Source organism: Megalobrama amblycephala, linkage group LG17 (genome assembly GCF_018812025.1).
Source record: "Megalobrama amblycephala isolate DHTTF-2021 linkage group LG17, ASM1881202v1, whole genome shotgun sequence".
NCBI lineage: Eukaryota > Metazoa > Chordata > Actinopteri > Cypriniformes > Xenocyprididae > Megalobrama > Megalobrama amblycephala.
Genome location: NC_063060.1, coordinates 28,276,727 through 28,300,491, shown reverse-complemented (window position 1 = coordinate 28,300,491; position 23,765 = coordinate 28,276,727). Strand labels below are relative to the sequence as shown.

General features: G+C 37.4%; 1 protein-coding gene and 1 pseudogene across 1 annotated transcript in view; one reads left to right on the top strand and one right to left on the bottom strand.

The window, feature by feature from the left end:
* The window catches only part of col11a1b (collagen, type XI, alpha 1b), a 91,844-nt gene that overhangs the window by 26,796 nt on the left and 41,283 nt on the right, over nt 1-23,765 (bottom strand). The window contains exons 18-41 of the mRNA XM_048164547.1: nt 23,661-23,714; nt 22,851-22,904; nt 22,689-22,733; nt 20,226-20,279; nt 20,097-20,141; nt 18,265-18,318; nt 17,084-17,128; nt 16,508-16,561; nt 15,030-15,074; nt 14,718-14,771; nt 14,568-14,612; nt 13,882-13,935; nt 13,633-13,740; nt 13,247-13,300; nt 9,430-9,483; nt 9,189-9,233; nt 9,024-9,077; nt 8,891-8,935; nt 8,746-8,799; nt 7,898-7,951; nt 7,392-7,445; nt 7,191-7,298; nt 6,922-7,011; nt 5,731-5,784 (exon numbers count right to left, since the gene is read on the bottom strand). Coding sequence (XP_048020504.1) covers nt 5,731-5,784; nt 6,922-7,011; nt 7,191-7,298; nt 7,392-7,445; nt 7,898-7,951; nt 8,746-8,799; nt 8,891-8,935; nt 9,024-9,077; nt 9,189-9,233; nt 9,430-9,483; nt 13,247-13,300; nt 13,633-13,740; nt 13,882-13,935; nt 14,568-14,612; nt 14,718-14,771; nt 15,030-15,074; nt 16,508-16,561; nt 17,084-17,128; nt 18,265-18,318; nt 20,097-20,141; nt 20,226-20,279; nt 22,689-22,733; nt 22,851-22,904; nt 23,661-23,714 — 1,377 coding nt within the window. The remainder of the gene's footprint in view (nt 1-5,730; nt 5,785-6,921; nt 7,012-7,190; nt 7,299-7,391; nt 7,446-7,897; nt 7,952-8,745; nt 8,800-8,890; nt 8,936-9,023; nt 9,078-9,188; nt 9,234-9,429; nt 9,484-13,246; nt 13,301-13,632; nt 13,741-13,881; nt 13,936-14,567; nt 14,613-14,717; nt 14,772-15,029; nt 15,075-16,507; nt 16,562-17,083; nt 17,129-18,264; nt 18,319-20,096; nt 20,142-20,225; nt 20,280-22,688; nt 22,734-22,850; nt 22,905-23,660; nt 23,715-23,765) is intronic.
* Nucleotides 2,115-2,231, top strand: LOC125252028 (annotated as a pseudogene).

Here is a 23,765-nt window from a genome sequence, read left to right as displayed (position 1 = left end):
GCCAAGCATTACGAAATGTGCGATGTAGGCGGAAGTACCGCGGTAGGGCGAAAATCTCCATCTCATTTTCTCCTCCAACTTTAAATTCATCCAACATTGTTGTTTTACATTTTTTTGTAAAGGCCGTTTGACTTTGTCTTTGCACGTTCGCTTTGTAAACACTTGCTCGGTACTTCCACCTACATCATGCGTGACCTTTCCAATGTGATGATTGCATCACAGAGATAGTGCAAGATTAGCATTTGTGGTTAAAAAAATGTATACATTTTTATTTTATTTTTTTAGAAAATGACCAATCGTTTTGCTAGATTAGACCCTTATTTCTCTGCTGGGATCGTGTAGAGCGCTTTGAAGATGCATTTAAACTGCAATTTGGACCTTCAACCCATTGGTTACTGTTGAATGGAAAAAAATCCTGGAATGTTTTCCTCATAAACCTTAATTTCTTTTTGACTAAAGATAGAAAGACTTAAACATCTTGGATAACATGGGGGTGAGCAAATTATTAGGAAATTTTAATTCTGAAGTGAACTAATCCTTAACAGTTTAGAGGTGGAAGACCTTTAATATCACAGTTCCAATAACTTAGGACACTAAAGATACCTTTCTACTGACTCTGGGGTAAAAAAGAACAGAAGAAAGATGCCCAGGGTCCCTGATCAACTGTGTAAACATGCCATAGTCCTGCTGCAGGGAGGCATGAGGTCTGCAGATGTGGCCAGAGCAATAAAATGCAACGTCCGTAATTTAAGATGCCTAAGACAGTGCTACACTGAGACAGGAAGGACAGCTGATCCTCCTCACAGTGTTTGCAGTGCTACACGTTAAGAAATTTGCTGGAATAAAGCAGTTGAAAGTGGGAGCATGTTTCTTTTTTGATATATAAGGGTGTGCAGTATATTATAGAGTGGATATATAAAACTATAACAATTCCTTGACTGTGGGAACCCTGTTATTCAGTAGTTAGTTTTGGCTCTGAGGAACATGTTCCCATACAGATCCTTTTGCTGCACTGAACAACACGAGGCACATTTGCATTTGCGTATCACATTTAATATATCTCTTCCTTGAAGTGTATTAATAGGTCTTTCATAGTCTATCTGAGTGTGAGCTCTCTGGTTGAAAACCAACGTGTAGCATGCCTTTTTCAGAATAGTCCATTAGTGCATCTATTATCATTGAAGGATCAAAACTAAAGACAGCTCTCAAAGCAAGGGCTTTATGCACTTTTTACTTGAGGACCTCCGGTTGCTTTCACATGCATGGACATACTCACAGAAACAAAACTCAAAAACAACATTAACCATCACTGTTAATGCTTCCAAACATAGTGAGGGGTCAAGTTCACTGCACACCAAACTGCACAACATGCAGTGCAGAACATGGTCTCAGTTAGTGGTTCTCAACATATTTTCCTTATACCTTGAATAACTGTGGGAGTACACATCTTGATCATTTTTTATAATATTTATATTTTTTATAATAATATATATTGTAATATTTGCAGATTCCTTTTTATATCTGAAATTGGTTGCTTGTCATGTGTTTTAAAGGGTTAATTAACCCAAAAATGGAAATTCTGTCATTAATTACTCACCCTCATGTCGTTCCACACCCATAAGACCTTCGTTCATCTTCGGAACTCAAATTAAGATATTTTTGTTAAAATCCGATGGCTCAGTGAGGCCTCCATAGCCAGCAAGATAATTAACACTTCCAGATGCCCAGAAAGCTACTAAAGACAGTTCATGTGACTACAGTGGTTCAACCCTAATGTCATGAAGCAACGAGAATACTTTTTGTGCACCAAAAAACTAAACAAAATAATGACTTTATGCAACAATATCTAGTGACGGGCGATTTCAAAACACTGCTTCATGAAGCTTCGAAGCTTTACGAATCTTTTGTTTCGAATCAGTGGTTCGGAGCATTTACCAAACTGCCAAAGTCACGCCCCCCAGTGGTGAACCATTGAAATTCGAAGCCTCGTTTACTGTAGTCACTTGACTTTGGCAGTTTGATACACGCTCCGAACCACTGATTCGAACAAAAGATTTGTAAAGCTTCGAAGCTTCATAAGCAGTGTTTTGAAATCGCCCATCACTAGATATTGTACCAGCAGTCATATCACCCTGTAGCCCAAGACTGGTTGCCCACTGAAGCTAAGCAGGGCTGAGCCTGGTTAGTACCTGAATGGGAGACCTCCTGGGAAAACCAGGTAGCTGCTGGAAGAGGTGTAAGTGAGGCCAGCAGGGGGTGCTCACCCAATGGTCTGTGTGGGTCCTAATGCCCCAGTATAGTGATGGGGACACTGTTCTGTAACAAGCACCATCCTTCGGATGAGACATTAAACCGAGGTCCTGACTCTCTGTGGTCATTAAAAAATCCCATGGCACTTCTCGTAAAGAGTAGGGGTGTAACCCCGGTGTCCTGGCCAAATTCCCTCAATAGGCCCATACCAATCATGGCCTAATAATCCCCATCCATTGAATTGGCTCTATCACTCTCTCTCCTCTCCACCTACAGCTGGTGTGTGGTGAGCGCACTGGCGCCGGTGTACTGCGGCTGCCTTCGCATCATCCAAGTGGACGCTGCACACTGATGGCGGATAAGGAGAGATCCCTGATATGATTGTAAAGCACTTTGGGTGTACAGTAGTACATATGAAAGCGCTATATAAATGCCTCATTCATTCATTCATTCATTGTCACTAGATATAAGGTTAAACCACTGCAGTCACACAAACTGCTTTAAATATGTCTTTAGTAGCTTTCTGGGCATTTTAAAGTGTAAATTATCTTGCTGGCAATAGAGGCCTCACTGAGCCATCAGATTTTGTCAAAAATATATTAATTTGTGTGCCAAAGATGAACGAAGGTCTTACGGGTGTGGAACGACATGAGGGTGAGAAATGAATGACAGAATTTTCAATTTTGGGTGAACTAACCCTTTAATGCATTATACTTTGTAAAGGTATAGCAATAAATAGACAAGTATTAATATGTACAGTATTATAACTGTGGTTCCATTTATTCACCATATGATACAATGCATTATAAGGTGCATTGATTAATGCATTAAAATATTTTATAACGAACTGGGCTACAAGTAAAGTGTTACTGTTTCATTTATAATATTAATTTAAAAATATTATGCATTTTTTGGGAGTTGCACAACATGACATTCTACAACTTGAAATAATCTTACTTTGTCATAACAGAAAAAAAGAAGAAATGTCACTGACCTGTCAGCCATCAATTGAACCACTGATCTAATTTTTCCTTAATATAAAACTCATATAATAAAGTATGAACATAGAAGTTCTTGCTCATTTCCACACTGTATGGTCCCATAACACTACAGACTATGCCCAGTCATACAACCTACTATCAAACTGACACAACAAACAGCCTGACTCACTTCTCATCTCATACACCACCTCACAAACACACTCCAGACAAACATCTTGGAAAACACACTGTGCAAACTGACTCCTTTGTCCTTTGTTAGAAACTTCTCAGAAGTTGTACTCTGCTGCCGGTGACTCAATTCAGGCACCTGCGGGAGGTCTATTTAGGCAAAGATAAGATCGCTGATTGGCGTGGGTGGGCCACTGACTCAAAATCCTTCTCATTTCAGAGATTTTTCTAGCTGGGCTCTACAGATGCGATAGACAATGAATCCCTACACCAATCTTTCTCAAGCTGAAAGGGGCTTCACATAGCGCACAGCTGAAGCTTTGACGGTTTTAAGCTATACTGCTGCGCCTTTGCTGCACTATGAGAGAAGACAGACAGCAGTTACTTTAATGGGAGGATGTTACTGCTATGCAGAATGCAGTTCTATTTTATTCTACATTCTATATGATTACAGGGTTGTCACCAAACCAAAATTCAATAATCAATAGCAACAAGCATGATTCTCAATCCTCCTTTCAAAACTGTAGAAATATTTAATAGTTACTATTGAACACAGTTCTTTAATTTATTAAAACCTAAAGTATTATATAATTGTTAAAGTATACTTTAAAGCTGCAGTCCGTAACTTTTTTTGGTTAAAAATGATCCAAAATCAATTTTTGAGCAAGTACATAACCATAATCTCCTAACCTTAGCCCAATTCACAACGGTAAGCTTGTAATAATGTTTTATAATTCAGGTGGTGCTGGTGGGTTTCCGTGGGAAAACGTCATTACGTCACACCTGTTTACATAAAGAAGGAGTCCCAGCTAGTAGGCTATATGGCATGTGGAGGATGCTATAGCGTTTTCTCACAGCAGCTGCAATAATTAAACTTATCATTTTGATGGTGGATTGTAATCCAGAAAGGTCCAAATGACAATCATCAGTGAGTGACAACTGGAGATTCACCCATAGTCAAAAGCAAAAGACTTCGGACTGCGGGGTGGCTACAGAAATTGAAATCTACATGTAACGCTAATGCACACTAAAAACACGGAATCATGCAAACATTAGCAAACATTAGATTCATCTGCACTGAGGAGCCATGCCGATGCACAACTCACGTGAAGATGATAATTCCATAAATAACTGCAATTTCAGGTTTCAAACAGAGATGGCGACAAAGAAGCAAAACTTACAGACTGCAGCTAATAAAACCACTTAATACATATTAAGTGAATAACTTTTATATACAGTATATACAGTATATATTACACTTAAAGCTGCAGTCTGCAACTTTTTTTGTGTTAAAAATGTACAAAAATTATATAACGAGAATATACAACATGAATCCATTTTCCAACCCGTGTTTTTGTCTTATCCTGAATCATTATGGTACACTTATAATAAGTGTTTATATTCGGACTATTTCAGACCAGACTGGTAGTACTCGCCGCAGAGTATCACAGTAACTGCGTGACTCGCCATAGACATACACGGAGAAAAGTAGCTCCGGCTAGAATGTTCCTCTGCAAGACGCGTGCAGTTCTGTTTATTAACCGCTAGAGGGCCAAAAATCGCAGACAGCAGCTTTAATATCAGATTTTAAATATTAATAATAATAATATTCATTTTAATAATAATAATAATAATAATAATAATAATAATAACAATTAATAATAATATAAAATATTTCTTAAATAAGTTCTTTGAATTTTTTTTTCAAATAAATATTTTTTTCACTTTCCTTTTCAATATTATATATTTTTTGTATTATATTACTATTTGTATTGTACTGTATTATATATTAACACAATTGTATACAGCAACAGGTCTACATTAGGCTTAGGCTGCATTTACATTGCAAGGCCTAATACATTGGTCCAATATTCCGACACAAAACGTATTATAAGTGTTTCATCAATATCCTGCCAAGATGGCCACTTTGACCGAAGTGCATTTGATTGCTTTAACGTGTACAGTGGCCGCATTAATATGCGCTTCACAGAGAGCACATGCACATACAGTATCCGCGGTAATGCCTACAGGTCTGAATCTCTGATCATATTTCATGTATGATTCAAATGCAATTACTGACAAAGTGACGGACTTACTGATTAGGCCTGACTCATTCAGCGTGATCAGACTGCGTGGGATCAGATCACACACCAAACTGGGCTCTCAGTGACAACATTACTGGTCATTAAATTCACCACCTGCTGACTGTGCCTGGTCCAGAATTTGCCTGATGTCACTTCACTAATAGAGGCAAAGCTTGCAGATTGATCGTTTGCAGTGACAGCGTTTCCATGGTAACACAGGTACTTACAATGGGGCCAGGTGGGCCCTGTGGACCCTCGCCTCCCTTCAGACCAGATGGACCCTGTGAAAGAGGGAGAGAGAGAGAGGTTTAATTCTCTAATGAATGCTGTACATCAGAATCTGTCAAAGTGGCATCTGAGTTTCTCTGTGTGCTTGAATGTGTTTGTGCCAATATATAGCAGATGTTTGTACTACATGACTCTTAGAAAATACAGCCCAGAGTGTTTATTAAACTGGCAATCTCCCTATTTCCTACATCAGAAACCAAGCGCTGGCAGTGCATTGTTATGTGAGGCCAATGACACTCTCCTCCCATCAAGTCATAATCTGAGTCATGAAAAACATACGAACCAGCTAAAAGTGAACATCAGAACAACAAGTGATGGCAAATTCAACTGTTGTTTATTGAAATCATACCGGCTTTATGTTTCAAATGTGACTTTCAGAAACAATTGAGTCATGAAATATATAACTAGTGGAGACTGAAATTTATCAAGAAGGCAGATGCTATTTCACAAACTAAAAACAAAACTTTTTGATTATATTCAGTCCCACAGTTTAAATACTCTTAATGAAGAAAAACTAGTATCCAAAGTCCCTATGACATACATTTCTTTTGAGTTGCCCGACTGAGGCAGTTTGTTATGCAAAAGTCATTTACAGGCCCACAGAGTACCACATCAGAGAGACAATAAATATGTCAAACTGAATCTCTGAAACTGACTGAATGTGAGATACATGTTAGCATTTTTTCTTTAGGACAGTGCAATATATCATTTGAGCACCTCACGCACTTTTGCCAGAATCTCACTAGATATTTGAAACACTTTAAAAATTAACTATTTCACTAAAATGCATCTGCATCAAGAGATTATGTTGGTACACAAGTATTTCTTTCCAATACATTTTTAGCCTACTGCATGAAAGTCTATCTGAAATCAAAATCATCATTTTACATATTATTTTATTGTGGACTGCAATACAGTGTAATTTCTGTGCAAGATGTGTTTCAAAAACTTACTGAATGTCTTAATGCATGTTATTATTTCAGTTAATCTCCATAAGCCTCAGTCTTATAGTTAGGACTGTACCCTTTCCTGAGGCATTCATCCAGTGTGAGCATTTGCATGAACAGCAGGCGGTTAAGCAGCTAATGGCCATTTGGTGGGGCACATGACATTAACTCGTTTGTTCTTACCGCTGCGCCAGGAAGCCCCCTTTGTCCTGGGAACCCTTTCAATCCGGCAGGTCCAGGTTTCCCAGAAACCCCCTGAGGACCTGGATCACCCTTCAAGGACAGAGACAATGAGATTTAGCCCTCTAACTTAAAAACACCAACCTCCACAGCTGCTATTAGTAGGCATTTTCTGCCAGCTACACATTATGAAACTGGACTGAAAATTATGTGAATTCTTCCCAATTATTACCCTTGAATGATCTGAAGTAAACATGTTTAGCAAACCATACCTTTCCACCTTCTTTGCCAGCAGCTCCGGGAAGACCTTGCTCTCCAGGGGGTCCTGGTGATCCAGGATGTCCTCTCTCTCCAACAGGACCAGTTTCTCCAGTAGAGCCCTTTCAAATTCCAATTTAAGGAGATGATGTATTAGAGAAATGTGTTTTCTATTTTTTTCCTGCTTATATAAAACAATAACTGCTAAAGCTCACCTGTGGGCCAACAACACCTCCAGGTCCAGGAGGTCCAGTCTTTCCTTGAAAACCCTGTGGTGAGAAAAATCATAGTCATTGTGAGAGAGTAAATGCAATTCATTCTAGCTATCACATGTGTGGAAGCAATCTTGGATTGTAAACTTTATGTAAATATCACTAAACTGTACAAATCCAGTCCCTGAAATGTCAGCAACACCTGTCTTTTTTTTTTTTCTACTCTTTCCATTGCATCCACTTCTTTCCCTAAATCAGTGAAAGCCAAGTGCAATGTTTTTATCTTGAGGAGAGACATTTAATATAAAATGAGTTTCTCTTTTTAGCAGTCCATCTCTTGGACAATTCTTAATTAGAAACAGATAGATAGATAGACCTGCCAAGAACAGGGTAGAGCCTTGACACTGTCGGCAGCTAAAAGGTAATACACCATAAAAACACTATTCACAACATTTCTTCCTCTTTACTCCAGAGACAGAAAACACTTATGAAGACAAAATTATACTCACAGTCTCTCCTCGCTGTCCAGGGTGACCAGGCAATCCGTCCTTTCCAGCAGGCCCCTGAGAGTATTACAAAATTGAAACTGAGATTAAAAACATGGATTATTATATAATAGACTTACAGACTTGTGGTTAACATTCTTTCCGGTTTTGTGGTTTAACTGTTACAGTTAGACATGTTATTTCAGATAGAGTATAGACAGTCTAGCCGAGCTGAGCCAGGAGTCCTTTCTGTGTGGAGTTTGCATGTTCTCCCTGTGTCTGCATGGGTTTCCTCTGGATGCTCCCGTTTTACCCACAATCCAAAAACATGCAGTCTAGGTGAACTTGAGGTACTAAATTGCTAATAGGTGTGAATACGTGTGTGAGTCCCAAGCAATATAATGGGAGGGTTGGGGAAAGACCCTGGAAAAATAATTGCCAAGAAAAATCATGGACAGTCTCTCGCATATGGCAAGAGATGGTCCATAGAATCACCACACACCAGATTAGACTGAAATGGTTAATGAATGAATGAATAGACAGTCTAATGTATGGAAGTCTATTTTGGCCACATAAGAAAAAACAACAGCAATGTTTTAGTAAATCATAATTATGATATAAATTCATAATTATGAGATAAAAAGACAAAATTATGAGATAATTATGAAATTAAAAGTCATAGTTATGATTTTTTTTATGACTCTTAATGCCATAACTTTGACATAAAATGTAATTTATGTGAATTATGATTTACCAAAGCATGATTTATTTTCATAAGTGGCGGAAATGGACTTCCATCCTAATGTGAGTCAAAGAGTAGAACAACTTAGAATAACTTAGAATAAGAATATGAAATTGACGAAACCACATACAGGTGGGCCTTTAGGGCCTGGTAATCCAACAGGGCCCTGAGGTCCTTGGGGTCCCTAAAACATGGAAGAAAAATAAATAAATAAGCGAGATGTAAGTAGTCGATTAATACAACTGAACTAGAGAAATAATTCAACCATTACTTACCCTCTCTCCTGGGCCACCAGATGGTCCATCATTTCCTGATGTTCCCTAAAAACAGAAACAAAGGTTATAAGAAAGCACTCGCAAATAGCATTAACTTTTTGAGTTAACTGAATCAGGACTGATGAAGCCTGACCTTTGGTCCAGGTTTTCCTGTTGGACCTCTGGCACCTCTTCCACCACGGGGTCCCTGAGAGCAAGAGACCAAAAGTTATTAGCGATAAGCCTTGTGCATCATTAGTGTAAGTGGACAAAAGTGTTCTTTTCTGCTGAAAAGATTCAAACTTGTTCATTTACATACCGTTGGACCTCTTTGTCCTCTTGGACCTGCTTTACCAGCGATACCCTAAGAAACAAAACCAACCTATAAAATTACAACCTTAACATTACAATAACTGTGAGTTCTAAGACTAATCAACTTCTGGTATAGGTTGTTTGTAATCAGAACCAGAGAAGTACGATAGAAATGGCTCTTATCTGGCTGTAGCATGCTAAAAGAAATCTAATTTTATATTAAAATCATAAATAGACCTCATACGTACCCTTCCTCCCTTCTCACCATTGGCTCCAGGGAAGCCAGGGAAACCAGTAGAGCCCTATAGATGGAGACAGATTATTAGGTACATTGAGGGGAGCAGTGTTCAGCTACGCAGCGTAAATGACACTCTCACTTCACTTCAGAAGTATCCAATATTCGTTCCAACCATTTAAACACGCCAAAAAAACTTTGGTCTTTGAGCAAAAGTGAAGCAGTGTTGACACAGAGGATGTCCTTGAGGAATAATTCAACAACATTACTGCTAATGCTAACGTTATGTGAGTGATACTCAGAGGGCAAGTTTTTGGAGTTGATAAACATGAGCGGCGTGCGCTTGTTAGCACAAGGACAGGAGATGAAACTGAAGGTCGAATTATTTTGGCAGGCAAAGAAGGGGAAGCGGCCCATGCACAATGGATACGCATCAGTAATTTACTCCACATGATGGTCGCCTGCACAAGATAATGGAGCAAATCAAACAGACAATTGCAAATACACACACACAAAAAATGGAACACTAAGGTTTGACTGAGGGGGATGTGAGTAGAGCGAACCAACAGCAATTTCGCATCCCAAATGAAAGTCATTGCTAATTACTATACGCCAGCTGAACCATGCGTTTAACATTTTTCAATTGATGTGATAAGATATCTAATATATAATTTTAAACTTCCAGCATGAACCTACATAGGTTTGTAACAAATTTGCATAATGCCAGCCTAACGGTCTTCATTGGCTGCCCGCGAACGACGTCTACTCAAATGCTGTAGTTGTAGCTGAGGCCTTAAAAAAGTTTGATTTGTGTTGTCTATATGTCAAGAAGGCACTGTTTTCTGTGCTGCGAAAGCAAATCCACTTTGATGCACTTCCAAAGGATGAGGACTGTGGCTCAAATTGATATGGTAAAACCGACGTCATTGTTTCTGTTCATATCACTGTGTAAACGAGTGCTGAGGAAGCTTTTGCAGCTGAAATTCAGATATGGTAATGAGTGTTTCGTTTCTGACACGCACTGTAAACGGTAGACCAATCACAACAGACTGATCAGAGCAGCAGAGTAGAATCGGAAAGGAGGGGTTTAGAGAGACTGGATCTTTGAACAGTTTTCAAACACTGTGAGAAAAGAGATGATGCTGTAATGTATATAATGAGAACATTAAAGTGTTTTTGACAATGGATGCATGTAAACCTGCTGTAGGAGACCTCCAAAACAAAATAAGAAACCTCTAAAATAGACTAATGGGGGCATATTAAAGGGATAGTTCACCCAAAAATTAAAATTTGTTGTTTATCTGCTTACCCCCAGCGCATCCAAGATGTAGGTGACTTTGTTTCTTCAGTAGAACACAAATGATGATTTTTAACTCCAATCATTGCTGTCTGTCAGCCAAATAATGCGAGTGGATGGGAACTTCTATTATAAGAGTAAATAAAACTTGCATAGACAAGTCCAAATTAAACCCTGCGGCTCGTGACGACACATTGATGTCCTAAGACACGAAACGATGTTGTATTTATATCATTTTTTAACTCTAATACACCACTATGTCCAACTGCGTTCAGCATTCGCTTAGTGAGGTCTGATCGCGCTCTGACAACGGCAGTGATGTCTCGCGCATATACTTCAATGAGTGCTAGACATCGCTGCCGCTGTCAGAGCGCAATCAGACCTTACTAACGAGTGCTGAATGCGGTTGGACATAGTGATGTATTAGAGGTAAAAAATTATATAAATACTGTTTGGTTTCTCGCACAAACCGATCGTTTCGTGTCTTAGGACATCATGTGTCGTCACGAGCCGCAGGGTTTAATTTGGACTTGTCTATGCAAGTTTTATTTACTCTTATAGTAGAAGTTCCCATCCACTCGCATTATTTGGCTGACAGGCCGCAACGGTTGGAGTTAAAAATCATCATTTGTGTTCTACTGAAGAAACAGAGTCACCTACATCTTGGATGCGCTGGGGGTAAGCAGATAAACATTAAATTTTCATTTTTGGGTGAACTATCCCTTTAAATGAAAACAAAAAACAAACACTAACATCAGCCCATTAACATGTTATGATTATGATAGAACATATTGATCATGGTGATCATTATGGCCCATATACAAATTTTGTTTAAATAAATTACAAAATAAAATGCTAAAAACTTAAGTCATTTGTTTCAAATGCTACAAATGAATTTATCATCAGGACATTATAATTTACAGCATGAAAATGGATATTGATTTTGAGATTTTCTAAGGATTTTATAAAAGATATAAATATTACAAATATTATTATAAATATTATTACATTTTCAGTGCTTTAAAAATTAACTTTAAAGGATTAGTTCACTTTCAAATGAAAATTAACCCAAGCTTTATTCACTCTCAAGTCATCCTAGGTGTATATAACTTTCTTCTTTATGATGAACACAATCAGAGATATATTAATAAATATCCTAACGCATTTGAGCTTTATAATGGCAGTGAGCGGATTTTTTTTATTTTTTTATATATGGATATTAATTTAATATGGATATTTTCTTTTAATTTTTATTTTATTTTTTTATTGTATTTATTATTTATAATTATTATTATTATTTATTTATTATTTTATTTTTAGTAATTATTTATTATAATTTTTTACTATGGATATTAATTTAATATGGATATTTTTACACAAACGTGTCGATTCGCTTCAGAAGGCCTTTATTAACCCCCCGGAACCATGTGAAGTACGTTTATGATGGATGGAAGCACTTTTTTCAGCTCGTTGGTATTGCTCACTGCCATTATAAAGCTTGGATGCATCAGGATATTTATTAATATTTCTCCGATTGTGTTCATCAGAAAGAAGAAAGTCATATACACCTAGGATGGCTTGAGGCTGAGTAAAGCTTGGGGTAATTTGAACCCAGGGTCATTTGAAAGTGAACTAATCCTTTAAGTGAATGTTAGATGACAGAAAAGGTAATCTATGTAAAAACAGACAATATGAAAAGAACAATTTAATATCTAATATCAACCAATATTGATTAATGAAAAAATGATCTTCAATACCAGTTGATCAGCAATATGATACTGATATATTTTGCATCTATGATATGAGCAAAACAAACAAACACTGGACTCAAAAAAACAATTTATCACTCCAGGGAAAAAAGCTTCTCACATACTGTGAACAGAACCCTGAACAGGGCAAACATTACTTTTAAAAAATATGCAGTAACGGAAAATAGAAACCCAGAGTCAAAATAGCTGACAAAGCAGGTTGTAGACTACTTCACTTTCCATAACTTGTTATTCAAACAAAACAGGAGCAATTTCATAAAACCTTCAAAAATAAAACTCAATGAATAAATACCAGGGAATTCAAGCTATATGAGTGGACCTCTCTGTAGACTGAACCAAATGATCATTTTGTCGATGTTAGCAGGCTGAACTGACTGAATAAGCTGACAAACATCACAGCACAAACTGTGTCTACATAGTCTTGGGCTGTTCACAGGCCTGCATGCTGGGTGGCTGAGAGATAAAGCAGTCAGTGTCATGGAGAATGAGTTTATCCTATTAACTCTGTTAACACAGGCTATCAGAGAAAAGCAGGCCTTGCATGTCAAACGCAGCACTTGGTGAAGTATAAATACAAAACAATACCGACAGTGGCACTGTTTATGATAAATGATAAATTTATAGCTTCATTAAAGTTTAATGTCTAATTGTTTGATTGCTTTTGTTGGTAAATAATGACCTAGAGATAGATCCTTTGAAAAAATATACAAAAATAACTTATGAAAAGACGATAAAGCCTCAACATGAAACTTGTCAGCACTAACCTTAGGACCTTGTCTTCCTGGGTATCCAGGCAAACCTGGAACACCAAGTTTTCCCTAAAAACAGAAATAAGAATACACTTTAGGTCTGCACATTTTCATTTGGAGTTTTGGAACAACCATCAGGCTCTATATAGTAACAATAAATTTGCACAAACTGCAAAAACATATGGGAGTTTTAATGGAGTATTTGGCTGCCCTTTAGAACCGGGGTTCAGAATCAATTCATGAGTTATGAGTTCAGTGTAAATTTAAGTTTTAATTCACACGTATATTAAAAATCCCTGACAGACTCTTAAGTACCCCAAAAACCCTAGTGCTGATTTTTCCAGGACTGGTCATTTGAAGTACTTTGCCATTATATTCAACATAATGAGTTTTAAACTGACCTTCTCTCCTGCCGTGCCCATAGGACCAGACTCTCCGGTGGGACCTGATTTACCTTTGGGCCCCTCTGGTCCGTCTTCTCCTCTGGGACCCAAAACACCTCCCTCTCCCTGAACACAAGCAACAATAGATTATACTAGTTTCATAACAAACAAAATGGGTAAAACTCATCTCAAACAAAAGATGAGTGGTTATGATTGCTGATTACAATTAAATGTAACTGAAATGAATTAAGAAAAGTTGTTACTCACCTTGTCACCCTTGAGGCCCATGTCACCCTTGAACCCAGGAAAACCATCTTCTCCCTGAAATCAGTCAGACTTATCATTTATGTGGGTAAACTAAACTTATTTAAGTTCAGATAGATAGATAGATAGATAGATAGATAGATCTATTAAGAATCTTATTTCAAATACACTATAAGAACATAATGGCTAAATGCTGGCACCTAGTGGCTGTAGTATAACTTGCTGGTTCATGCTAGTTTAGACAGTAATTAAATCATATCTAAGATTGTCAAAATGTTAATTTAACAATGTTATTTCAGAAGTGTTCTTTCATTTTAAATGTTGAGCATATTATTACATATCAATAACCATACATTATAGACTCATAAAAGTCTTGACTCTTTCCAAATGAAACACTGACACTTGGTGGCCACTGCAGAGGATACAGCCTGAAGCAGATCAAGTCACAACAAATTCAAAACAATAATTAGCACATATTATAAAGACAATTCTGCAATCGTTTTTTTTTTTTCTTTTTCTCCTGCTTATGAGTCCAGTCATAGGTGATTTTGCACTACACCACACACTCATAACAACTGATAAGGCCATTTTGGTGCAGATAGTCATTGAAATTGCCATTTAGCTATTGTTCTGTCATCTGTGTGCCTCATTTTAGAGGCTGGAGACAGAGGACAGGGTTATTTGCTTACTTTCTCGCCTTTGCCGCCCTTCAAGCCACGAACGCCCTCGGCACCCTAAATGGATAGAAAAAAATGAATAGAGGCTCTAATAGATAGACTAAGAGCACATAATGTTGATAATAAAGAATAAGTGAGATGACGAAAATCAAGACTGTTTACCTTCACACCTCGGGGGCCGGGATAGCCAATGGACCCCTGGGGACCTGGGTGGCCCTATAGGAAGAGAGTAAATATAATAACAATAAATCAATGAGGATTAACAGAGGGGAAATAGGTTTTAAACTTCTAAAGGGGCCACACGTTAGAAGTTAATTACAGAGACAGAGAAATGGCTTTAATTTTGTTACTGAGCTTCCAGACAGCTGCAAAATAGCACCTTAAAGGCATTCAGTGGTTTTGCACTTGAAATGTGGTCAATAACTGGAACTCAGAGTGACAAATCATTCAGAGACAAACTAAAAATACACTCACAGCTGCTCCTTTCTCCCCGGGAGGACCCTCTTTCCCAGGATGACCCTGTGCAAGGATTACAAACAAAAACATCTTCACTCAAATCTGAAAGTAATGTGAGGCAAATTCAGCTGGGTATGGTCTTGTGGGTTCAGTGTACAGTAATATGCAGTATGAATAGCATTAAAAATGCCAGTGTTATGATTGTTCCAGTGTATTCCAGTGTAGAACCTAAATTTTCTCAGAACTGAATTTTAACTGAAATTTGAAAGTAGATTTAAAATGGAATTAAATGCCATTTACGGTCCCACTTTATATTAAGTGGCCTTATCAACTATGTAGTTACATTTAAATTAATCATTTGATACAATGCACTTATTGTGTACATACATTTAAATTGTACTAATATTTTAAAAACACCTGCATGTAATTACATCTGTAATTATTTTCTTTAATTACATTTATAATTACACTGTTGACCCATCCCAAAGCTTTCCCTAACCTTACCCGTACCCCACCTCAATAGCAGTAAAAGTTTTTTGCAATTCAATATGAACCCAATAAGTACATTGTACTTATTTTTTTGATGTAAGTACATAGTAGTTAAGGCCACTTAATATAAAGTGGGACCTTTATATATTTAAAAAAATAATGTACTTTTGAACTTTCTATTAATCAAAAAATACTGGGAAAAATGATCATGGTTTTCAACATTAATAATAATAGGAAATGTTTCTTGAGCATCAAATCAGCATATTAGAATGATTTCTGAAAGATCATGTGACACTGAAGACTGGAGTAATGATGCTGAAAATTCAGCAATTTTAAATTGTAATAATATTTGGCAATATTATTTTTACTACTGTATATATATAGTGTTTATTGGAATATTATTTTAATAAATATTAGCAATATTTTATATATTACCATACGATATTTCTTCCAAAATTAACAATACATATTAACTACATAAAAAATGATTTCATATAATTTAGAACATTTTTATTCTATACGTATTATATATTAATTATTAATAATCAATGACACCTACATAAATATTATAAATACAATATATATATTTAAATAAAAAGGCCTATAGAATTTCATGAACCACAGCAGAAAAATATTTAATTTCCCAGAATGCTTCTTCAAGTCTTCAAAATAAAGTCCACATGAAACAAGCTGTAAGAGTGAAAACAAAGTTCTCTGTTTTTGCTTATTTTGATGAAAGTTCTCTGTTGTGTCTGTGTTGAATTTCTCTGAACTGCAATTCAGTAAATTCCACTTCCTGTCATTCCAAATCAAATTTTCAACGCATGAATTAAAACGGAGCCAATTCTTTCATTCTAAATCGTGTGAATAAAATACATATTCCCCTCAAGCCAGGATATTCATCAAGCTGGTGAATGGCTAATGATGTGTGATGATGCAAAGTATTTTTGATATGAACGTAGAGAATTAGGGAGGGGAGAATATGAATTTAAGAAAAATCCACTTACAGGAGGCCCATCAGCCCCAGCCAGCCCATGGAGCCCCTGTTTTCCACCGGGACCCTATGAGAGAGAAAGAAAGCATAAAGCATAAGTGAGAAAAGACGGAAGAAAGAGAAGAGGGAGGAAAAACACACACAATTAAGGTTGCGATTACTGGTGTGCCCAAATGATTCGCTGGGCAACCTTTATAAGCAGTTCAATCCTAAAGCACTTCATTATCATCTTTTTCCTCTTGGTAAGGAAGAGATCTAATCATATGGTACGTCTGGAAACACTCCACCACTTCTGGAGTCACATTTCAGACTCCCTGGCCTCCTTCCAGGAGCCCTGACAAAATGCTTGTCTGAAAGACTAACCAATGACAGTTTTGTGTGTAAGCATATCTCTTGCTTGTTGAAGCATTAGCGAGTCTTGAGGTGTGTGTGTGCGTGTGGTTTTTCTCAAGTCAGTGGTGATCTGAAGGCAACCTACAGCTCGGAAACCGAGGAGTCTGTTGAATCGTTTATAGGGTTAGGGCAGAAAAACGCCGCCTGTAATAACAAAGACGATGGCTGCTGGGGCGAACAGCTCTTATTCACTCACTTTCTCTCCAGGTGGACCAATCGGGCCTTGAGGACCAGGCAGACCCTGCAAGACAAGATTTCAAAAGTCAGACAGTATAACATGGAGTCTTCAGAGGAAATCTGATAGTAAAGTTTAGATTGGAAAAAGCTGTTTGAGCACCTCTCAGTCAAATCTAAGAAAGAATGTCAAACAGGATACATTATTTTGTGTGTCTGTGCGTGAGTGTCTGAATTTATAAGGCCCATTACAAACTTATGGAGTCTAGATGTGGATTTAGATTAATGGATCTACCAGTTTTCATAGCTTTTTCTGTCTAAGTCTTTCAATGACAGTTCATCAGGTTACACATTTAACTGAATACAAGTGAAAAAAGAGCAGAAAAGGGAAATTCAGGAGAATTAATGACCCCATTAAATCATTAAACATGTGTTTTCCTTTCCTGCGTTGAAGTATTTCCAATTGAAATAGGAAGACTGGGTGGGAGATATAAAAGGGGTGGTCACCTTTTTCCTTTTAAACTAGCTAAAAGGCTATAGCTACTGTACATCACACCTATGAACATGATTTTCTACTTGCTTGCTAGTCAGTTGTGGGTGGTATTATGGGAGGGACTTTCCTATTCTAGAGAGCATTTGATTGGAAAAAAAAAAATCTGTGTAGCACAACATGAATGATCCATATTTTTGGTCCATTTACACTACCATTCAAAAGTCTGGAGTCACCAAGGAATTACTAAAACAGTAGTATTGTTACATAAAACATAAATTGTTACATAAAACAATCCTTCAGAAATCATTCTAATATGCTGATTTGCAGCTCAAGAAACATTTCTTATTAATAATGTTGAAAACAGTTGTGCTGCTCAATATATTTGTAATAACCATGATACATTTTTTCATAATTCTATAATCAATGGAAAGTTAGAAAGAACAGTATGTTCTGTATTTGAAATAGAAAACTTTACATTTTTATAATAAAAATTCATTTTAATTGTCTTACTGGCCCCATTTTTTTGAATGGTAGTGTATCTACAAAAAGTTTTTGTCAGCTTTTCGGAGCACACAGGTGTATAGATGACCTATAAGCTAACAGACAAAGGCTAAAAGCCACAAAAAAGTTGATTTCATGGTATGTGGGAAGTGATTTAGGGTTGTCTGGGAGAAAGACTGACAAGAGGTATTCGATTGACTGATACCTACATGTGGACCAGTGTTACCCTGTTGCCCAGGGGGTCCAGGCTCTCCTTGAGGACCCTGTTACAACATATAATAGAAACATTTTAGCATACAACACTATTATCATTCCTGCACTTCACTGCTCCAGGGAGCCTATGACATTTATATAGATATGAAAAACAGCCCCAATACCTCAAACTCCATAAATACTATGTTGAACAACAGACATACGTAAATTGCAAATCCATCTTTTTTCCATTGGCCTTCCTTCTTGAATTTCACAGTCTACAGTAATAAAATCTATTATATAAGCTTTAAACCACTGGCAAAGAAGAAGAGACATGGAGATGCATATAGTAAGAAAGGCCATTGTAGTGAAACCAAGAGTGAAAGAAAAGCTGCTAAAATAAGACAATATAAAGGTAACACTTTATTTTGATGGTCCACTTTAGACATTTTACTAACTTTAAGTAACTTTGCAATAGAGTCGTCAAAAGTATCAACTTCAGTAACTATTGGTACTGAAATTTTAAAAATGTGATGCTTTGAGTGCTGTTGAGCGGATTCGTAAACACCTCTGATTGGCCGTTGTGTTGACGCGCTCATCGGATATGTCTGTGATTGGCTAGAATGAGTTGGATGCGTTTGAAAGCACATGGAAGTGCTTGAATTTGAAAGTGTTTTGAAAGAGGGAGCAGGAGCATTTGAAAGCAGGCACCTGCTTTCAAACGTTCCCGTGTGTATCTGTGTAAGCGTTCGGTGAAGAGCTTAATTGATGACTATTTACAACGTTTTTACAGCGTTGATCATTGAAGCCAATCACAGACATATCCGATGAGCCGTGAACACAAAGGCCAATCAGAGGTGCTTTTGACAACACTACTTTGCAGCTACATGTCAACTTTTTCTACTAACCCGAACCCTAACCCAAACAGTCTACTAACAGATATAGTTGACATGTAGTTGATAAGTTACTTACAATTAGTAGAGTGTCTAAAGTGGAAATAAATAAAGAAAGAAATAAAGTGTAACCAATTTATTTTTTTTATTTTTTATTGAAATGAACTTCAGTGGAACCTAACTAGATGGATTAGCTAAGAAATTGGACTAACACTTGTGTATACTGAAAACTGATGCATAACTGTGAGCTACGTTAATAAAGCGAGACAACAGCAAGACCTAATCATGAGATTAATATTAACACAGTTAAGGCACTGATGATATGATGCTTTTGACAATATCTCTGGCTATCGCCGAAACATCATCAATATCTAACCAGTAGGTGGCGCCTGCAGCTGAATTATCCATCCGTCCATTTTCCAAACCGCTGGTCCAATGTGGCCACAGTGTAATATCTTACAGGCATAAACTCCTTTTTAATTGATTAGTAAGCACAAATTATACAAATCGGTAGCCCTTCCGGCACACTCAGTTTCCGAATTCGCTCGCTGGTTTTCATTCACTCCCTCAAGTGAACTATATTAGTGGAGTCATGCAGGGAATAGTGAATGAGGTGATTTCAAACACAGCCCTGAATCCTACACTTCCTGTCCTGCATATTTTAGTGGCAGACTTCATTTCTTGTTAATTTCAGCCCCTCCAGGTCAAAGATCACCCCCTGCTGCTACAGTAATGGTGACATTAGCTCTCTCCTGCCAGGCCAACTGTAATTCTCTTATCTAATAACCTTATTTAGATGTGACCCTTGCTCTGGACAACACATACTGTATGTTTCAGAGAGGTCAGAGGTTGTCAGTAAAGGACAATTAACCAGGAAACTCCTTCATGGGGCCTAAAGCTCAGAAGAGGCTTCTGTGATAACAACACTAATAAAGAAGGGGAGAGGAAATCCTTACCATATTTCCTTTAGGGCCAGGTGGTCCATCCAAACCAGGAAGACCCTGCATTTGTAAAAAAAAAGTAGTGTCTAGTTGTGACTTTCATATTACGGATAGTTGTAATTAAGAAAGTGTGGTGGTACATACGCGCTGTCCAGCGGTACCAGGAGATCCTCTGGGGCCCAGCAGTCCTCTTGGACCCTGATGATCAACAAAAAGAACATGTCATGAGAATTCATTACACCATTATACTGAATACAAGAGGTCTTCAAATTTTTCCAGGCCAAAGACCGCTTGATGGAGAGAATATGGAGCATGGACCACCTTCTACATGTGTGTTGTATTTTGAGTTACAACCAGCACTGTTAATCTGTAGTAATGTGTAACGTAAGTTACATAATTAGATTACTTTTTCAAGTAACTAGTGAAGTAACACATTACTTTTAAAATTTACAATGAAATATCTGATGAAACCCATGTTGAGAGAAATCGCGATTGAGGTGCAGAGGTGTTGTGTGCGCTGTGTGAACATGAGGGTTATTGTAGTTCTAGACTAAATGTGAGTATACATTTACTCATTTCACTTGCTCCAAAACAGATTCAGTATTCCACAAAAAAAATAAAAAAAAAAATAAAAAATAGGGTTTTGTCTCCTGTGTTCTATTCTTCTGTAATCTAGAATGGCAGCACAGCTGAAAGGTTTGTTTGAGCTGCGCCCTCTACTGTACAGGTGTGAATTTTCTTCAGCCTGAGGCTTATTCATTTCACATTTGGTGTGAAACTTTTTTGTTGTTGTTATTAAAAAAAACAAAGAAGCAAGCCAAGCCCAGGTGAGAAAAAGTAATGCAAAAGTAATGTAACACATTACTTTCCATAAAAAGTAACCAAGCAATGCAATCTTTCCCCAATACTGACAAGTACCATAATAATGTGAGATGTCCAAGCTTTCTACTATGAAGAGCCAAATAAAGACTTAACTGAGGATTGTGGGCTGAGAGTAAGTGTTGCATTATATCTAACAGCATTACACTCCCTCTTACCCCCTCTTGAGATATGGCATGGTCAGCCAAAATCAAAAGGGAATCATGGACCTACTTTGACTTTTTGGTTTAGGCATTTCTGATATATATATATATATATATATATATATATATATATATATATATATATATATACTTTATGATTATAATTATATTATAAAGTAATTAAAATGATCATTGATGAGTCATATACTTGTACAATACATTTTAATTTACATTTTAAAGTGGGAGGGACAATGAAACATTTAGCTGAACTTTAGCTGTGGTTGAAGTTAACTCAATATTACATTTTTGGGTAACACTTTATTTCAAAGGTCCACTACTAACTTTGCAACTACCTGTCAACTAACTCTCAATAGTGTATTAGTAGACTGTCAGCTTAATATCTCCTAACACTTTATTTTAATGGTCCCCAAACAGTCATTCTACTGACTATAAGTAATTTGCAACTACGTCAACTTATTTTACTAACCCAAACCTTAACACCTAACCTTATTTTACTAACCCAAACCTTAACACCTAACCTTAAACTACAGTCTACTAATACTCCAATGAGAGTTAATTGTAGTTGCTTATAGATAGTAGAATGTCTTAAGTGGGCATTCGAAATTTTGGTTTAATGCATATTTTATTCAGTCATAGTTTTAGTCAGTCACATTTTTACATTTTTTGTCTACTTTGTGATCTAGACTTCAATAATACTGGCATATTAAAACTATTTAAAGGCAAGATAAAGGTTAATTATTATTGTTTTACAGTCAGAACAGAACACGAGGCTTAAGAAAGAACACCCTAAATATGCTTTTTATTACTTCATTCCAAATGGTTTAGAAACAACTATGTAAAACAAAAACAAAGGCAAATTGGGGTTTTGTTGTAAACCCAAAGTTTCACTAAATCAGCTGTGGGACTCGCTCAAATTAGATTCCGCTTCTTTAGGGCTTATTCTGTTATTTGTTAGATCTGTACTGATGGAGTATTTAGTCAAAGAGCAAGTGAAATATGTGAGACCATTTGTGTGTCATATGAAACAGAAAGAAAGAGAGAGAGAGAAAATAGAAAACTGCAGTGTTCCCTTCCTGTACAGAGCCATTACCTCAATGAGCAATGAGCAACAAATACTGAGGTTTGAGGTGGAAAGAGCAGGGTGGGGCACACCTCAGGAAGAGATTATAGTCAGGCATAAAGTGAGGTGATTAACCCTAATTTTCTGTTCTGAGAGATCCAAAAAAATCTCGAAAATCAAGTTGATACTTCATGACTTTTCCTAATTGGACTATACACAAAAATCTCACAAAAAACTTGATAACACTCCATGAAAAAGCTCATATTACTTGTCTTTGAGACATACACTACCATCAGTAGGATTTTTAAAAGAAGTTTAACAGAAACTACTTTATTATATTGGATAACAGTCATAATGCCTACAGTGTGATACAAAAACAGGGCTAAAGCTTCAAACATTATGCCTACTAAGCTCTGACTAGTTCACATGAACATATTAAAATAATTTGAAGGGAAAATATGTGAAGGGAATACAAAAGTCCAACATCAAAATGAAGATGCTTACACTTTCTCCTGGCATTCCCCTCTGTCCGATCTCACCATCCTCGCCCTGCAGACAAAAGCACAAACATGCTTGCCAACAGCGCTGCAGTCCAGTGTGTCTGCACACACTCATGCAAGTACATACAAATCAAAATAAAAATGACATATTGGTGGACAAACGCACCCTTGGTCCGTCCTCTCCTGGAGGGCCTGGGAGGCCGATGGGACCTGTCTCACCCTAAAAAAGAAAACGAAAGACATGAAATGAAATGACAGTGAGAGAGAAAAAGAGTAAATGTATTATTACCATCCCTCCCTGCCTGCCTGCTTTTGGCTCAGTGCATTGTTAGGGCCCATGACCACTATTTATAAGACTGCATCCCTATAAGAAGAGGCTATAACATAGCAGGGCCTGTAATTACCCAGGGCAGGATTAGGAGGACAGCACTCTGGCTGGAAATATACACAGCTCCCTATGATCTACGGGCCTCTTTCACTATACCAGCCCAGGCCAAGCAAGCCACACTATGCTGTGCCTAGCGAGGGCAGCCTTCGTTTGCCAGAGGAGCGCTAGCACGCCAAACAACCCCCCCCGCCACTATAATGAGGTCAACTTCTCCTTCCACTTTGACTGTCAACACGCTAAACAAAACGTACAGCGGCAGACGGAACATTTTTATAATGTAAAAGTCTTGGTCTTGGCATGAGCCGACAAGAAGATTTTTTTAAGTGGAGCTAACTAAATACAGTAGATTTCTTTAGGAAAACTGCCGCTGAGGGATAAAATGAAACCAGGCAAGAATTGTTCCCATAATCATAAAGCACTGTTTGAGACAAGCTGGAAGTTTGATAATTGAGCATTAAAAGACTTTTTTCTCACGAGTGGTGGTCAGGCTTGCGTTCTGCTGTCTAGAACGATTCGATTTCATTTCAACTGTTACAGCAATGATGGGAAACTAAGTATGAGTTTTCTTAAGAATAGATCGGCACTTACTCTGTGTCCCTTCTCACCAGGTAAGCCAGGAAGCCCATCAAATCCTCGGTCCCCCTGTTAGACAGCAATCGCAATGAGAATAAAAATACAGTTGTCAATAGAGCT